Source organism: Armigeres subalbatus, chromosome 1, assembly GCF_024139115.2.
Source record: "Armigeres subalbatus isolate Guangzhou_Male chromosome 1, GZ_Asu_2, whole genome shotgun sequence".
Classification (NCBI taxonomy): Eukaryota; Metazoa; Arthropoda; class Insecta; order Diptera; family Culicidae; genus Armigeres; species Armigeres subalbatus.
Genome location: NC_085139.1, coordinates 314,530,386 through 314,548,477, shown reverse-complemented (window position 1 = coordinate 314,548,477; position 18,092 = coordinate 314,530,386). Strand labels below are relative to the sequence as shown.

General features: G+C 39.7%; 1 protein-coding gene across 6 annotated transcripts in view; it reads left to right on the top strand.

The window, feature by feature from the left end:
* The window catches only part of LOC134207939 (disks large 1 tumor suppressor protein), a 202,909-nt gene that overhangs the window by 118,465 nt on the left and 66,352 nt on the right, over nucleotides 1–18,092 (top strand). For 5 of the 6 annotated variants that reach the window (XM_062684019.1, XM_062684018.1, XM_062684016.1 and 2 more), the window contains exons 5-6: nucleotides 5,184–5,305; nucleotides 5,485–5,652. In XM_062684019.1, coding sequence (XP_062540003.1) covers nucleotides 5,184–5,305; nucleotides 5,485–5,652 — 290 coding nt within the window. The remainder of the gene's footprint in view (nucleotides 1–5,183; nucleotides 5,306–5,484; nucleotides 5,653–18,092) is intronic. The other variant, XM_062684020.1, reaches the window with a different exon arrangement.

The following is an 18,092-nucleotide window of genomic DNA, read 5'->3' as shown; positions in this document are numbered from 1 at the left end:
AAGTTTAGAAAGAACATCATTTAGCAGCCTATTCCGGCACCTCGCCGATTGTCGTAGGCCATAGATGCTTCGTTTCAATGTACAGACCCATCGCTCCTTGTTTTTCTTCTTAAATCTCGGAGGTTGTTTCATAAAAATCTATTCATCGAGTGAGCCATGGAGATAAGCAGCTTTTACGTCAAAATGGTGGACACAGAATTTCCTGTTTACTGCAACAGCCAAAAATGCACGCAAAGTCACTTGGCTAGTCACAGGTGCGTACACGTCGTTAAAATCTATTCCCTCTCGTTGAGTATAGCCTTGAGCTACGACCCGGGCTTTGCGTTTCACCAGTTCACCTTTCTCATTGCGCTCCACTCTAAAGACCCATTTGGATCCAACCACTTTCTGTCTTTCCGGAGCGCACACCAATTCCCAGGTTCCATTCCGCCTGTGGGTGCTGAGTTCTTCAACCATAGCACTATGCCACTGCGCATCCTTCATGGCCTCTCTATAGTTACTAGGCTCTTCGAAAGCACAGGACTCCTTCTTAACAACACTATCCAGTACGCAGTCACCGAGTCACCCAGGAATCACACCACGAGTAGAACGAGTGGACCGTCGTACGACTTCTTGATCTTCACCTTCAGACTCTGCATCTTCGTGTTGATCACGAATCACGATGTTCTGAAGTTTCGTCCTTCGGATAATCGACTTCTTGCTCCTCCTGTTTCAGGTTTCCCTGTTCCACTTCAGTGCCTTCTCCACCTGACATTGGAATTTCCACAAAGCACGAACCGTTGCTCAACTCTAAGAATCAAGCATCTCTGCTGACTATAACCGAGTCCGTATCACGATCTAAGAACCCTTTGTGCTCCATTGATTACCCAACTGTGCGGCCCAGTTCTTCCGAACGAGCTATCTGTCACGGATTGTGCTGTCTTATCGCGCGTGCTTCTCCGTTCGTTGTCCCGCGAGGAAAGAGGCAAAGTCATGGCCTGCTATTTACTAGTCGGTGTTGGCAACCAAACTGTTATACGATATTTGCATATCTGTCATCAATGCACTCTAAAAGTCGATTGCCCAATTCCTAATATATCTCACCCTCACATTCCCTTCTTGTCTCACTAAAAAATAGAAAAAAACCATTGACTTAGGATTTTCATAAACAAGTAAATAGTTGTCGCATTTTTCTAATTTTACAATCCAGTATCCGATATCCGTACTCAATTCCTATAATAAAACCATCCTAATTAAAATTGAATTCAAATATTTTAATAGGACTTTCCAATCTGCTACTCAAATCCAATGTATGAACCCGAAAAGCAAATCCAATATTCCCATTCCATGAACAAAGTTTTAATCAAAGATCAACATTGGAACGTTTTTATAATGGAATACCAAAATCAAACATTCATATAAAATAATCAAGTTTTTTTTATTCTCTTCATCTTCCATGGCTCTGCATTGCAACTAGTTCTTGGTTTACTATTTACGTGTATTTTTTAGCATTTCCACAGTAATTTATTTGAAGTTTTATTTATGCCCGCCATTGCATGGTTATAAATAACTCGTATCAGTATTATTTTTTTCATATTCATATCCAATTTTCACAACTAATATTCTAGTCCAACTCCATCTTTCAAATACAATCTCTAGCTTATAACCAAAAGTTGATTCTAAAATAATATTAAATATTTGCAACCAAGCCAATTCCAATTCTCAAATATAATAATCATGTTACCTCACCCATTATCAAAAATAAAAAATTTCATTAAAAACCAATACCAAAAACAATCCAAATCCAATATTTTAATCCCAAGTCCACATACAAATACGTAAATGCATATTTACTAAGCAAATTAATCCAGCCTTTTTTTAACATTTTGAAAATGTCAACTATTTCAGTTTCATGATCCTCCAGCTGTATTCCTTCTATTTATTTATTCTTTTGCAAATATTTCCAGCATTGCAATCCAAAACCAAAAGAATTCAAATCGGCAGACCATATCCAATACAATTAAATCAAAACAATATCGGTAGCTCTTCAAACATACTATTTATTGGCCCTTCAAGCTCAAGCCAATAAGTACGGTGCTCTCACACAACACCTTAGAAATTCAAATTTGAATAGTTGTGTTCTGGTGATCTGCATTAACGTTTCTTTGACGCGAACAATTCGCTGCAACAATCCGATACTCTTCCAGAGCACCTTCGACAACGCAAGCAGAAAACCGAACAAATAATTTAATCCGAAAACAAATCATGTTTAGTCGAAAACCGATAAGAAAAACAAATCATTCAATCTGGCACCTTCGACATTACAAGTGGAAACCGACGAGAAAACGAATAATTTGTTTCGGCGCTACTTCAGAATTCTTTCGACATTTTAACTCGTAGGTCGAACCAATGAGAAAACAAATAACTTCTTCCAAAGCGTCTGCGAAGTCACAAGCCAAAACATTCAATCCAGCGCTCTACCACAGCAGCTTCGACATCACATGTCGAAACCGATGAGAAAACAAATCATTTATGCTGGCGCTCTTCCAGAGCGCCTTCAACTTTTTTTTTAAGTCGAAACCGTTGAGAAACAACACATTTGTCAAACCAGCTTCTTCGACATCAGAAGTCGAAACCGATGTGCATATCATTTAATCCGACGCTCTTCCAGAGCGTCTTCGACACTACAAGTCCAAACCGATGAGCAAATCATTCATTCCGACGCTTCCCACAGCGTCTTTGACATCACAAGTCGAATATGATATACAAATCATTCAATCCGACGACTTCCAGAGCGTCTTCGACGTCACATGTCGAAACCGATGTGCAAATCATTTAATCCGACGCTCTTCCAGAGCGTCTTCGACTTTACAAGTCGAAACCGATGAGCAAATCATTTGATCCGACGCTCTTCCAGAGCGTCTTCGACACTACAACTCCAAACCGATGAGCAAATCATTCATTCCGACGCTTCCAATAGCGTCTTTGACATCACAAGTCGAATCCGATATACAAATCATTCAATCCGACGACTTCCAGAGCGTCTTCAACGTCACAAGTCGAAACCGATGAGCAAATCATTTAATCCGACGCTCTTCCAGAGCGTCTTCGACATTACAAGTCGAAACCGATGAGCAAATTTATCAATCCGACCCTCTTCCAGAGCGTCTTCGACATCACAAGTCGAAACCGATGTGCAAATAATTTAATCCGACGCTCTTCCAGAGCGTCTTCGACATCACAAGTCGAAACCGCTGTGCAAATCATTCAATCCGACGCTCTTCCAGAGCGTCTTCGACAATACAAGTCGAAACCAATGAGCAAATTTATCAATCCGACGCTCTTCCAGAGCGTCTTCGACATCACAAGTCGAAACCGATGTGCAAATCATTTAATCCGACGCTCTTCCAGAGCGTCTTCGACACTACAAGTCGAAACCGATGAGCAAATTTATCAATCCGACGCTCTTCCAGAGCGTCTTCGACATCACAAGTCGAAACCGATGTGCAAAAAATTTAATCCGACGCTCTTCCAGAGCGTCTTCGACATCACAAGTCAAAACCGATGTGCAAATTATTCAATCCGACGCTCTTCCAGGGCGTCTTCGACAATACAAGTCGAAACCGATGAGCAAATTTATCAATCCCACGCTCGTCCATAGCGTCTTCGACATTACAAGTCGAAACCGATGAAAAAATGTCCCAATCACGCCCACAGGATACTTACAAAACAATTATTTCCAACCAGGAACAACCTGGCAGGATCGCCAAATGTGCGGCCCAGTTCTTCCGAACGAGCTATCTGTCACGGATTGTGCTGTCTTATCGCGCGTGCTTCTCCGTTCGTTGTCCCGCGAGGAAAGAGGCAAAGTCATGGCCTGCTATTTACTAGTCGGTGTTGGCAACCAAACTGTTATACGATATTTGCATATCTGTCATCAATGCACTCTAAAAGTCGATTGCCCAATTCCTAATATATCTCACCCTCACACCAACGAAGACCAATTTACCTGCCTTGCTATCTATTTTGGTACGCTTTACTACAGGAACGTGCACATATGCCTCGCTGCCGAACACTCGCAAATGTGACAGGTCAGGCTGCCGCCCCCATCACAGTTCATATGATGTCTTACCTATCGACCTAGACAGTAAACGGTTTTGTAGATATGTAGCCGTGAGCACGGCCTATCCCCAGTAGCGTTTCTCCAAACCGGCGTCGATCAGCATACAGATGGCCATCTCGGTGATGCTCCTGTTCTTCCGTTCAGCCACGTCATTTTGCTGGGGAGAATAAGGAGTCGTGAACTGCGGCTTAATTCCTCCCTCACGGTAGAATCTACGTAGCTCCTTATTATCGAACTCCCCACCTCCATCCGAGCGGATTACTGCAGGTTTGCGTCCAACTGTATTTTCCACCCACCACACATAATCCTTCAGACTCGCAGCAGCTTCGGATTTGTGCTTGAGTAGGTACGTCACGGTGAAGCGGCTGTAGTCGTCGATAATGTGCATTACGTAACGATTGCCGCTCGGTGTCTCATTTTTCATGGAACCGCAAAGATCCGTATGGCTTATGCCGACTTCCCCTCTAAACAAATTTCGCAAATGATTTTCATTCCACAGTCGCTTACCTTGATTCCGTTGACCAAACCTTTCTTACGCATCCGCTCGGTGGACACGGTGGCCAAGGCGTCTGTGCCACTGGTGTTGGCAGTTCTCTCGGTGCTTATTATTTGATGCTTTCATAGCTGCTCCAGCGACCCGTAGGTAATACAAACCGCCACTGTATCATCGGACGCGTCAACGATCTTACAATTTTCTTTCCCGAAACACACGTAAATGTTGTTTTGCGCAAGCTTACCTATGAACACGAGGCTAGCTGCAAAACCCGGCACGAATTTCACGTCGTTCATTTCAATTCTACAACCATCTCGTGGGTAGACTGACACCGGTGGAGAGTACACAGGGGTGTACTGAGGCGAAGCCTGGCTCATTGCAACTACACACCAACAACATAGCATGTGATTTTCATATGACTTCATACGCATTATTCAGTAGCTCCAAAAGATAAACATATAAATAATAAATTTAATTAGATAAAATAAATCTTCTTAACTCATAAGAGGGGTATTAGTCACTCTGAAAACTACATGAAGAATTTTATTTTGATCCTTTTCTTTATCATCTCTACATTCAAAATTTCAGATATACAAGAGTTCTATGAACTCACTCTTCTGGATGACTCCAAATCGATTCAGCAGAAAACAGCAGAAACACTTCTCATTGCCAGCAAGTGGGAGCAGGACAATGCGGCCAAAGCCAACGAGGTAACAAGATTTGATTCTTTCCCATTTTTTTGTTTTCCCATATCTATTTGAAGTTTTTCTTGCAACCTATCACTTTTTTTTTCTAGATGTAGTTCGTCATCACCCATTCACCCGTTACCAAATTTCCAAAGTGTGTACATCAATTTCTCTCTTCCTTTGTTGTTTACTGTGTATTCTAGAATGGTAACACCATCACCACTACCACCACCACCAATACCACTACCACCAATCATTTCCCCGTTCCATCGATAGCCAATGGCAACAAAAAGCAGCAACCGCAGTCGATCCACAATGTCAACCTCGGCCAACAGCTGCAGCAACTGCACCAAGAACTCCTCGAAAATCAGGTATGGCACCCGGTACGGTACCCGGACTACACCCCCTAATAGTTGCACAAGTAAACCATCGCAGTACTTCTTAGAAATAGAATTCGCCCATCATCACAGAGAACAGACAAACAAGCTTGAATATAATTTGCGCCACTAGCGTCAACATTTTAAACTAATTTTATGATCACATGATTGCGATCATATATATATGTACACTTCTTTTCGAGGCGATATTAGCTAGATGGCGTCATTAGTAAGTCTAGCTTGAACGTCTGTTCTCTGTTCTAACATGTAGACTTAATTATAACACATGAGGATTATACTGCTCATGCTATATTGACCGTTTGAGGTTAGGTGAGGTTAGGCATATAAATTTAAAAAGTTCAAGTTAATGTTTATTATGTTTTAAATTATTTATCCTTTTTTCACCTATCCTCAACCAAGAAACGAACTCACTGTCCCCAGATTGTATTCGATTACAAAGCTAACTTCACATAGTTTTCATGAAGTTCATTTGTTTAATTTCATTAAACATATTTATTCAGTATTGGTTCTTGATGTTCATTTCATGATTGTTCATTTTCAGAATTCAGTTTGCAGTTATGCAAACGAAATCCGAATTTCGGCAACCAAAAACCAGCAACAATTCACGAATATTGTTTAATTTTAGTTGCACGGTGGGCATTATTTGATGGGCATGAGAATAGGACAAGAAGAACGCCATCAAATCGTTAATAGCTCGACTGGTGTGTGATCACGTTTCGCTTTTCTCGCGCACTCGAGCAATTTCGTTCATCTGCTAGAACGAGAATTTATTCCGACGGCATGTGGAACCGCAGGCGCAGTTTGTTTTGGTTGTCGTATAAACTGCAAACGTGATTTCCCTGATTTCCTCGGTCTGGTGAAGCGCAGGAACCAAGAAGTGGACTCCGAGATGTATGATATTTATTTTTCTTGGAGGGAAGAGCTCAATGGTCTGACATTGAATGGCAATTTCATATTACCACAGGCAATGATATGTAAGACATTGTGGTAAAAACTTTGAATGTGTATCGTTTGATAATCTGTAGTGAAACCAACCAGTACCGAACACAATCAACTGCCAATCTGACATGCATCAAAAGTGAAAAAATGCTTTAAAAAATCCCACCGAGCAAAGTCTATTACAAAGTCTAGTTGCCACAACTGTTTTCTTTTCACTTTCAATCATCAGTCAACACTGATCAATTATTAATATTTAATAATGCAGCACACACTCTCCCGAATCTTTTACTGGTTTGTATAGGAATGATGTCTGTGATTGTGCTCAGCATTCCGACCTCACAAGTTTAGAAGTACAAAATGTGTCAAAATTCTACTTAACCAAAATTAAATTTAAAATCAATCCAAAATCAAAATGGTTTGCCTGAAACGCTGAAACCACAGGATTTTAAATCTTTAGAAAATCCTCAAGTGTTATGATTGTTTATCTTGGGGGTTTCGCGAAAAAAATCATAAACCGTCCTGCGGGGGACGATACTGACGAGCGCTATATCTACAAAGTAACTTCCAACGAACGTAACCAGTTGAAGCGAGTTTGCGCGGTCAGCTTTGTTCGCAAGTATTTACATTTCTGTGCCGGTGTGTATGTCTCAAACAATCGAGTTCAAAAGAGCGGATGTTTCCGCACATGAAGGATTTTGAATGAAATTTCGAGCATGAAGATCATTCGCGGAAAGTAAATAAAGATGTAGTCAAAGCGTTGGACTGTCACGATAACTAAGTTGATAGAAGCCACCTGCTGTAACATCAGTGGTGAAAATTTGACATCGATTGAGCGTCATATGAATTTTTGGCGCCCTCTTTGACAACACATTAATTATGGATGGAAAAATGATTGATTGCGTTAATATTTTTTAGTGCTTTTCTGTTTTAGAATCAACCACAGTCGTGATTAGCTCGTTCCACTTATGCAGATTGAGCCAAATTTTAAGCAAAAATGCATCAGTAAGGTTTTTACCTCATCTGTGCATTGCATCTCCATTCCCGATCAAGAGTGCATAACAAAATTATAACAAGGGGAGTTATTTATTTCAGAAAAATACTGTAACAAAATGTGTTATAAATTTTGCTGGTTAGTTGTAAAATGACAAAAATTATATCAAAAATACCTCTGGCCGTAACATAATTAAAACAGAGGTTGATATCTTCATATCAACAACAAACGTTGTTATAATTTTTCTGTACAAAAATCTACTTTCGAGGTAATTGCCTACATCACGGATAGAAATCTCGTACGCTACCACGCTTGATTTCCATTCATAATGTAGGCAATTAACTTTGTTCCAGCTATGTATTAATATCGAGCGGGTTCAAGTTACTGAAGGTGATCACCTCCGATTTTTTTTTCCAATGTCTACAAAAAATGTAGGCAATTATTTTGTAAAAATAATCATAACTAATGTTGTTATAATTTTGATATGAAATAAAACTGGCCGAAGACACATTTTTATCGAATTATCTTATTTTAACACACGTTGTTTTAAATAACAACAAATGATAGAATTGAGTTATAATTTTGTTATGCATTCCTGATCGGGTTTGGTGATAAAAGGAGTCAAAGAAAGAACCAATCCAAATGTATTCCAGATCCCAATTAAACCTAATTAAAATCAAATTAAAATCAATCCGAAGTAAATCTAAATCCAAATACAATGCAAATTCAATCCAAATCTAATCGAAATCCTATACAAATCTTATCAGAATCCAATGCCAATCTAATCAGAATCCAATGCCAATCCAATCACCATCCAAACTAATTTTGGATTGAAACTCAATCCGAATTAAATCCAAATCCAATCCAAATCCAATCCAAATCCAATACAAATCCAAATCCAATCCAAATCCAAATCCAATCCAAATCCAATCCAAATCCAATCCAAATCCAATCCAAATCCAATCCAAATCCAATCCAAATCCAATCCAATCCAAATCCAATCCAATCCAAATCCAATCCAAACCAATCCAAATCCAAACCAAATCCAAACCAAATCCAAACCAATCCAAACCAATCCAAACCAATCCAAACCAATCCAAACCAATCCAAACCCAATCCAAACCCAATCCAAACCAATCCAAATCCAATCCAAACCAATCCAAACCAAACCAAACCAATCCAAACCAAACCAAACCAATCCAGATCCAATCCAAACCAATCCAAACCAATCCAAACCAATCCAAACCAATCCAAACCAATCCAAACCAAACCAATCCAAACCAATCCAAACCAATCCAAACCAATCCAAACCAATCCAAACCAATCCAATCCAAACCAATCCAAACCAATCCAAACCAATCCAAACCAATCCAAACCAATCCAAACCAATCCAAACCAATCCAAACCAACCAAACCAATCCAAACCAATCCAAACCAATCCAAACCAATCCAAACCAATCCAAACCAATCCAAACCAATCCAAACCAATCCAACCCAACCAAACCAAACCAAACCAATCCAATCCAAACCAATCCAAACCAATCCAAACCAAACCAATCCAAACCAATCCAAACCAATCCAAACCAATCCAAACCAATCCAATCCAAACCAACCAAGTCCAAACCAATCCAAGTCCAAACCAATCCAAACCAATCCAAACCAATCCAAACCAATCCAAACCAATCCAAACCAATCCAAACCAATCCAAACCAATCCAAACCAATCCAAACCAATCCAAACCAATCCAAACCAATCCAAACCAATCCAAACCAATCCAAACCAATCCAAACCAACCAAACCAATCCAAACCAACCAAACCAATCCAAACCAATCCAAACCAACCAAACCAATCCAAACCAACCAAACCAATCCAAACCAACCAAACCAATCCAAACCAATCCAAACCAACCAATCCAAACCAAACCAATCCAAACCAACACAAACCAATCCAAACCAATCCAAACCAATCCAAACCAACCAAACCAATCCAAACCAATCCAAACCAATCCAAACCAATCCAAACCAATCCAAACCAATCCAATCCAATCCAAACCAATCCAAACCAATCCAAACCAATCCAACCAATCCAAACCAATCCAAACCAATCCAAACCAACCGAACCAACCAAACCAATCCAAACCAATCCAAACCAACACAAACCAATCCAAACCAACGCAAACCAATCCAAACCAAACCAATCCAAACCAACCCAAACCAATCCAAACCAATCCAAACCAATCCAAACCAATCCAAACCAATCCAAACCAATCCAAACCAATCCAAACCAATCCAAACCAATCCAAACCAATCCAAACCAATCCAAACCAATCCAAACCAATCCAAACCAATCCAAACCAATCCAAACCAATCCAAACCAAACCAATCCAAACCAATCCAAACCAATCCAAACCAATCCAAACCAATCCAAACCCCATCCACATGCAATCCAAACCAACCAAACCAATCCAAACCAATCCAAACCAATCCAAACCAATCCAAACCAACCAAACCAATTAAAACCAACCAAACCAATCCAAACCAATCCAAACCAATCCAAACCAATCCAAACCAATCCAAACCAATCCAAACCAATCCAAACCAATCCAAACCAATCCAAACCAATCCAAACCAATCCAAACCAACCAAACCAATCCAAACCAATCCAAACCAATCCAAACCAATCCAAACCAATCCAAACCAATCCAAACCAATCCAAACCAATCCAAACCAATCCAAACCAACCAAACCAATCCAAACCAATCCAAACCAAACCAATCCAAACCAACCAAACCAATCCAATCCAAACCAATCCAAACCAATCCAAGTCCAATCCAAACCAACCAAACCAACCAAACCAATCCAAACCAATCCAAACCAATCCAAACCAAACCAAACCAAACCAATCCAAACCAATCCAAACCAATCCAATCCAAATCCAATTAAAATCCAAATCCAAATCTAATCCAAATCCAATCAAAATCCAAATCCAATCCAAATTCAATCCAAATCTAATCCAAATCCAATCAAAATCCAAATCCAATCCAAATTCAATCCAAATCCAATTTAAATCCAAATCCAAATCCAATCCAAATCCAATCCAAATCGATTCCAAATCCAATCCAAATCCAATGCAAATCCAATCCAAACACAATCCAATCCAAATCCAATCGATTCCAAATCCAATCCAAATCCAATCTAAATCCAATCCAAACACAATCCAATCCAAATCCAATTCAATCCTAATCTAAATTCAATCAAATCCAATCCTAATCTAATCCAAATCCAATCCAAATCCAATCCAAATCCAATCCAAATGCAATCCTAATCCAATGCAAATCCAATCCAAATCCAATCCAAATCCAATCCAAATCCAATCCAAATCCAATCCAAATCCAATCCAAATCCAATCCAAATCCAATCCAAACCAACCAAACCAATCCAAACCAATCCAAACCAATCCAAACCAATCCAAACCAATCCAAACCAAACCAAACCAATCCAAACCAATCCAAACCAATCCAAACCAATCCAAACCGATCCCAAACCAATCCAAGTCCAATCCAAACCAATCCAAACCAATCCAAACCAATCCAAACCAATCCAAACCAATCCAAACCAATCCAAACCAATCCAAACCAATCCAAACCAATCCAAACCAATCCAAACCAATCCAAACCAATCCAAACCAATCCAAACCAATCCAAACCAATCCAAACCATCCAAACCAATCCAAACCAATCCAAACCAATCCAAACCAATCCAAACCAATCCAAACCAATCCAAACGCAATCCAAACCAATCCAAACCAATCCAAACCAATCCAAACCAATCCAAACCAATCCAAACCAACCAAACCAATCCAAACCAATCCAATTCCAAACCAAACCAATCCAAACCAATCCAAACCAATCCAACCAATCCAAACGCAATCCAAACGCAATCCAAACCAATCCAAACCAATCCAAACCAATCCAAACCAATCCGAATCCAATCCGAATCCAAACCAACCAAACCAATCCAAACCAATCCAAACCAATCCAAACCAATCCAATCCAAACCAATCCAAACCAACCAAATCCAATCCAAACCAATCCAAACCAATCCAAACCAATCCAAACACAAACCAAACCAACTAACCCCATCCAACCCAAACCAAACCAATCCAAACCAATCCAATCCAATCCAAACCAATCCAAACCAATCCAAACGCAAACCCAAACCAATCCAAACCAATCCAAACCAATCCAAACCAATCCAAACCAATCCAAACCAATCCAAACCAATCCAAACCAATCCAAACCAATCCAAACCAATCCAAACCAATCCAAACCAACCAAACCAAACCAATCCAAACCAATCCAAACCAATCCAAACCAATCCAAACCAATCCAAACCAATCCAAAGTCAATCCAAACCAAACCAATCCAAACCAATCCAAACCAATCCAAACCAATCCAAACCAACCAAACCAACCAAACCAATCCAAACCAACCAAACCAATCCAAACCAATCCAAACCAATCCAAATCTAATCCAACCAATCCAAACCAATCCGAACCAAACCGATCCAAACCAATCCAAACCAATCCAATCCAATCCAAACCAATCCAAACGCAATCCCATTCCAATCCAAACCAATCCAAACCAATCCAAACCAAACCAATCCAAACCAAACCAATCCAAACCAATCCAAACCAATCCAAACCAATCCAAACCAATCCAAACCAATCCAAACCAATCCAAACCAATCCAATCCAAACCAATCCAAACCAATCCAAACCAATCCAAACCAATCCAAACCAATCCAAACCAATCCGAACCAAACCGATCCAAACCAATCCAAACCAATCCAATCCAATCCAAACCAATCCAAACGCAATCCCATTCCAACCAAACCAATCCAAACCAATCCAAACCAAACCAATCCAAACCAAACCAATCCAAACCAATCCAAACCAATCCAATCCAAACCAATCCAAACCAATCCAAACCAATCCAAAGTCAATCCAAACCAAACCAATCCAAACCAATCCAAACCAACCAAACCAATCCAAACCAATCCGAATCCAACCGAATCCAAACCGATCCAAACCAATCCAAACCAATCCAATCCAATTCAAACCCAATCCAAATGCAATCCTATTCCAACCAAACCAATCCAAACCAATCCAAACCAATCCAAACCAAACCAACCAAACCAAACCAATCCAAACCAATCCAAACCAATCCAATCCAAACCAATCCAAACCAATCCAAATTTAATCCAAACCAACCAAACCAATCCAAACCCATCCAAACCAATCCAAACCAACAAACCAATCCAAACCAATCCAAACCAATCCAAACCAATCCAAACCAACCAAACCAATCCAAACCAATCCAAACCAATCCAAACCAATCCAAACCAACCAAACCAATCCAAACCAACCAAACCAACCAAACCAATCCAAGTCCAATCCAAACCAATCCAAACCAATCCAAACCAATCCAAACCAATCCAAACCAACCAAACCAATCCAAACCAATCCAAACCAATCCAAACCAATCCGAATCCAACACAAACCAATCCAAACCAATCCAAACCAATCCAAACCAATCCAATCCAAACCAATCCAAACCAATCCAAAACCAATCCAAACCAATCCTAATCGAATCCAAACCAATCCAAACCAATCCAAACCAATCCAAACCAATCCAAACCAATCCAAACCAATCCAAACCAATCCAAACCAATCCAAACCAATCCAAACCAATCCAAACCAATCCAAACCAATCCAAACCAATCCAAACCAATCCAAACCAATCCAAACACAACCAAACCAATCCAACCCAACCAACCAAACCAATCCAAACCAATCCAAACCAATCCAAACCAATCCAAACCAATCCAAACCAATCCAAACCAATCCAAACCAATCCAAACCAATCCAAACCAACACAAACCAATCCAAACCAATCCAAACCAATCCAAACCAATCCAAACCAATCCAAAACCAACACAAACCAATCCAATCCAAACCAATCCAAACCAATCCAAACCAATTCCAAACCAATCCAAACCAATCCAAAACCAATCCAAACCAACCTAATCGAATCCAAACCAATCCAAACCAATTCAAACCAATCAAACCAATCCAAACCAATCCAAACACAATCCAAACCATTCCAAACCAATCCTAATCGAATCCAAACCAATCCAAACCAATCCAAACCATTCCAAATCCAACCAAACCAATCCAAACCAATCCAAACCAATCCAAACCAATCCAAACCAATCCAAACCAATCCAAACCAATCCAAACCAAACCAATCCAATCCAAACCAATCCAAACCAAACCAAACCAATCCAAACCAATCCAAACCAATCCAAACCAATCCAAACCAACACAAACCAATCCAAACCAATCCAAACCAATCCAAACCAATCCAAACCAATCCAAACCAATCCAAACCAATCCAAACCAATCCAAACCAATCCAAACCAATCCAAACCAATCCAAACCAATCCAAACCAACCAAACCAATCCAAACCAATCCAAACCAATCCAAACCAATCCAATCCAAACCAATCCAAACCAACCAAACCAATCCAAACCAATCCAAAACCAATCCAAACCAACCTAATCGAATCCAAACCAATCCAAACCAATTCATGTCCAATTCAAACCAATCCAAACCAACGCAAACCAATCAAAATCCAAACCAAACCAATCCAAACACAATCCAAATCCAATCCAAACCAATCCAAACCAATCCAAACCAATCCAAACCAATCCAAACCAATCCAGATCCAATCCAAACCAATCCAAACCAATCCAAACCAATCCAAACCAATCCAAACCAATCCAAACCAATCCAAACCAATCCAAACCAATCCAAACCAATCCAAACCAGTCCAAACCAATCCAAACCAATCCAAACCAATCCAAACCAATTCAAACCAATCCACATCCAATCCAAACCAACACAAACCAATCCAAACCAATCCGAACCAATCCAAACCAACCAAACCAATCCAAACCAATCCAAACCAATCCAAACCAATCCAAACCAATCCAAACCAATCCAAACCAATCCAAACCAATCCAAACCAATCCAAACCAATCCAAACCAAACCAATCCAAACCAATCCAAACCAACCAAACCAATCCAAACCAATCCAAACCAATCCAAACCAATCCAAACCAATCCAAACCAATCCAAACCAGTCCAAACCAATCCAAACCAATCCAAACCAACCAAACCAATCCACATCCAACCAAACCAACACAAACCAATCCAAACCAATCCGAACCAATCCAAACCAACCAAACCAATCCAAACCAATCCAAACCAATCCAAACCAATCCAAACCAATCCAAACCAATCCAAACCAAACCAACCAAACCAATCCAAACCAATCCAAACCAATCCAAACCAATCCAAACCAATCCAAACCAATCCAAACCAATCCAAACCAATCCAAACCAATCCAAACCAATCCAAACCAATCCAAACCAATCCAAACCAACCAAACCAATCCAAACCAATCCGAACCAATCCAAACCAACCAAACCAATCCAAACCAATCCAAACCAATCCAAACCAATCCAAACCAATCCAAACCAATCCAAACCAATCCAAACCAATCCAAACCAACCAAACCAATCCACATCCAATCCAAACCAACCAAACCAATCCAAACCAACCAAACCAATCCAAACCAATCCAAACCAACCAAACCAATCCAAACCAATCCAAACCAATCCAAACCAATCCAAACCAATCCAAACCAACCAAACCAATCCAAACCAACCAAACCAACCAAACCAATCCAAACCAATCCAAACCAATCCAAACCAATCCAAACCAATCCAAACCAACCAAACCAATCCAAACCAATCCAAACCAATCCAAACCAATCCAAACCAATCCAAACCAACCAAACCAATCCAAACCAACCAAACCAATCCAAACCAATCCAAACCAATCCAAACCAATCCAAACCAATCCAAACCAATCCAAACCAATCCAAACCAATCCAAACCAACCAAACCAATCTAAACCAATCCAAACCAATCCAAACCAATCCAAACCAATCCAAACCAATCCAACCAACCAAACCATTCCAAATCCAATCCAAACCAATCCAAACCAATCCAAACCAATCCAAATCTAATTCAAATCCAATCCAAACCAATCCAAATCTAATTCAAACCAATCCAAACCAATCCAAATTCTAATCCCGTCCGAATCCAATCTAATCTAAACCAAACCAGTTCAACAACCAAAGCGAATCCAAATCTAATTCGAATTAAATTCAAATGCAATCAAATTTCAATTCAAATCCAAATCGAAAATCCACTCAGAATCCAATGCGAATCGAATCTCCATCCGAAATTAAATTCGAATTAAAATCAAATCCGAATTAAATCCAAATCCAAATCCAATCCAAATCCAATCAAAATCCAAACCAAATCCAATCCAAATACAATCCAAATCCAATCCAAATCCAATCCAAATCCAATCCAAATCCAATCCAAATCCAATCCAAATCCAATCCAGATCCAATCCAAATCCAATCCAAATCCAATCCAAATCCAACCAAACCAACCAAACCAATCCAAACCAATCCAAACCAATCCAAACCAACCAAACCAATCCAAACCAGTCCAAACCAATCCAAACCAATCCAAACCAATCCAAACCAACCAAACCAATCCACATCCAATCCAAACCAACACAAACCAATCCAAACCAATCCGAATCCAATCCAAACCAACCAAACCAATCCAAACCAATCCAAACCAACCAACCAAATTTAATCCAAACCAATCCAAACCAATCCAAACCAATCCAAAACCAATCCAAACCAATCCAAACCAATCCAAACCAAACCAATCCAAACCAATCCAAACCAACCAAACCAATCCAAACCAATCCAAACCAATCCAAACCAATCCAAACCAATCCAAACCAATCCAAACCAGTCCAAACCAATCCAAACCAATCCAAACCAATCCAAACCAATCCACATCCAATCCAAACCAACACAAACCAATCCAAACCAATCCGAATCCAATCCAAACCAACCAAACCAATCCAAACCAATCCAAACCAATCCAAACCAATCCAAACCAATCCAAACCAATCCAAACCAAACCAACCAAACCAATCCAAACCAATCCAAACCAATCCAAACCAATCCAAACCAATCCAAACCAATCCAAACCAATCCAAACCAATCCAAACCAACCAAACCAATCCAAACCAATCCAAACCAACCAAACCAACCAAACCAATCCGAACCAACCAAACCAACCAAACCAATCCAAACCAATCCAAACCAACCAAACCAATCCAAACCAATCCAAACCAATCCAAACCAATCCAAACCAATCCAAACCAACCAAACCAATCCACATCCAATCCAAACCAATCCAAACCAATCCAAACCAATCCAAACCAATCCAAACCAATCCAAACCAATCCAAACCAATCCAAACCAATCCAAACCAATCCAAACCAATCCAAACCAATCCAAACCAATCCAAACCAATCAAAACCAACCAAACCAACCAAACCAACCAAACCAATCCAAACCAATCCAAACCAACCAAACCAATCCAAACCAATCCAAACCAACCAAACCAATCCAAACCAATCCAAACCAATCCAAACCAATCCAAACCAATCCAAATCCAATCCAAATCCAATCCAAATCCAATCCAAATCCAATCCAAATCCAATCCAAATCCAATCCAAATCCAATCTAAATCCAATCCAAATCCAATCCAAATCCAATCCAAATCCAATCCAAATCCAATCCAAATCCAATCCAAATCCAATCCAAATCCAATCCAAATCCAATCCAAATCCAATCCAAATCTAATTCAAATCCAATCCAAATCCAATCCAAATCTAATTCAAATCCAATCCAAATCCAATCCAAATTCTAATCCAGTCCGAATCCAATCTAATCAAAATCCAAACCAGTCTAACACCAAAGCGAATCCAAATCTAATTCGAATTAAATTCAAATGCAATCAAATTTCAATTCAAATCCAAATCGAAAATCCACTCAGAATCCAATGCGAATCGAATCTCCATCCGAAATTAAATTCGAATTAAAATCAAATCCGAATTAAATCCAAATCCAAATGCAATCCAAATCCACCAAACTTTTTTTTTATTTCTTCATTATCAAGACTTTCAGCTCGTGACTGACTCGTCTCGATTACCGAACAAATATATTTTTTTGTTCTTCTAAAGTTGTGGTCTATGATAAACGTGACGTTTTATTGTGATGTTTTTCATGTTCGAAGCATAGTCATATGGATGATTACGATCAGATTTTGACCGAAAGTGCAGCCATTTGATAGAAAGATAAGCGAGCTCAGCTACCTGTCTTTGATGGTATCCTTGACACACTTAAAAGCAAAACCGTTCTTATGTATTCTGAAAATCAGTTTCAATATGCTTTTCTGTAAGGTGAGACGGATCTT